Source organism: Rhincodon typus, chromosome 48 (genome assembly GCF_021869965.1).
Source record: "Rhincodon typus isolate 14 chromosome 48, sRhiTyp1.1, whole genome shotgun sequence".
NCBI classification, from domain to species: Eukaryota; Metazoa; Chordata; class Chondrichthyes; order Orectolobiformes; family Rhincodontidae; genus Rhincodon; species Rhincodon typus.
The window spans coordinates 4,953,702-4,954,334 of record NC_063379.1 but is presented as its reverse complement, the minus strand read 5'-3'; the positions used below and the strand labels follow the sequence as shown (position 1 = coordinate 4,954,334).

The 633-nt window shown below is 61.1% G+C and overlaps 2 protein-coding genes across 2 annotated transcripts in view; one reads left to right on the top strand and one right to left on the bottom strand.

Annotated features, from left to right (window-relative positions):
• The window catches only part of LOC109925992 (ubiquitin carboxyl-terminal hydrolase 21-like), a 49,239-nt gene that overhangs the window by 31,470 nt on the left and 17,136 nt on the right, over nucleotides 1-633 (bottom strand). The gene's annotated exons all lie outside the window — the stretch shown is intronic.
• LOC125487976 (beta-1,4-galactosyltransferase 3-like) overlaps nucleotides 1-633 on the top strand; it is a 9,876-nt gene that overhangs the window by 2,517 nt on the left and 6,726 nt on the right. The window contains exon 3 of the mRNA XM_048620719.1: nucleotides 293-528. Coding sequence (XP_048476676.1) covers nucleotides 293-528 — 236 coding nt within the window. The remainder of the gene's footprint in view (nucleotides 1-292; nucleotides 529-633) is intronic.

Below are 633 nucleotides of genomic sequence, written 5' to 3'. Positions count from 1 at the left end.
GGTGTGGGACGGAGGCAGGAGGATGGGATGTCGAGACGGATGCGGGGATGGGTGTGGGACGGAGGCAGGAGGATGGGATGTCGAGACGGATGCGGAGGGTGGGTGTGGGTGTGGGACGGAGGCAGGAGGATGGGATGTCGAGACGGTTGCGGAGGGTGGGTGTGGGTGTGGGTGTGGGTGTGGGACGGAGGCAGGAGGATGGGATGTCGAGACGGGTGTGGGTGTGGGACGGAGGTAGGAGGAAGCCAGTCTCTGATCTCTCGTCTCCTGTCCCTTCTGTCTGTCCGTCCAGTCGGTCCACTCAGTATCCAGTTTGACCTGGTCCCGCCTTTCGCGGTCATCGAGGCCAGGAACCCGCTCGTGCAGGCAGGTGGGCTTTACTCTCCCCCGAACTGTGTCCCTCAGTACCGCACAGCCATTATCGTGCCCCATCGCAACAGGGAGACTCACCTCCGCCACTTCCTCTACTACCTGCACCCCTTCCTGCAGCGGCAGCAACTCCAATACGGCATCTATATCATCCATCAGGTAAGGCCCAGGCTTGTGCAGACAATCGTCACCTTACCCTCCCCTTTTCTCCCTCCCCTGCAGCTTCACATCTCTCACTCACTCTCTTGCCTCTCTCCCCCTCTT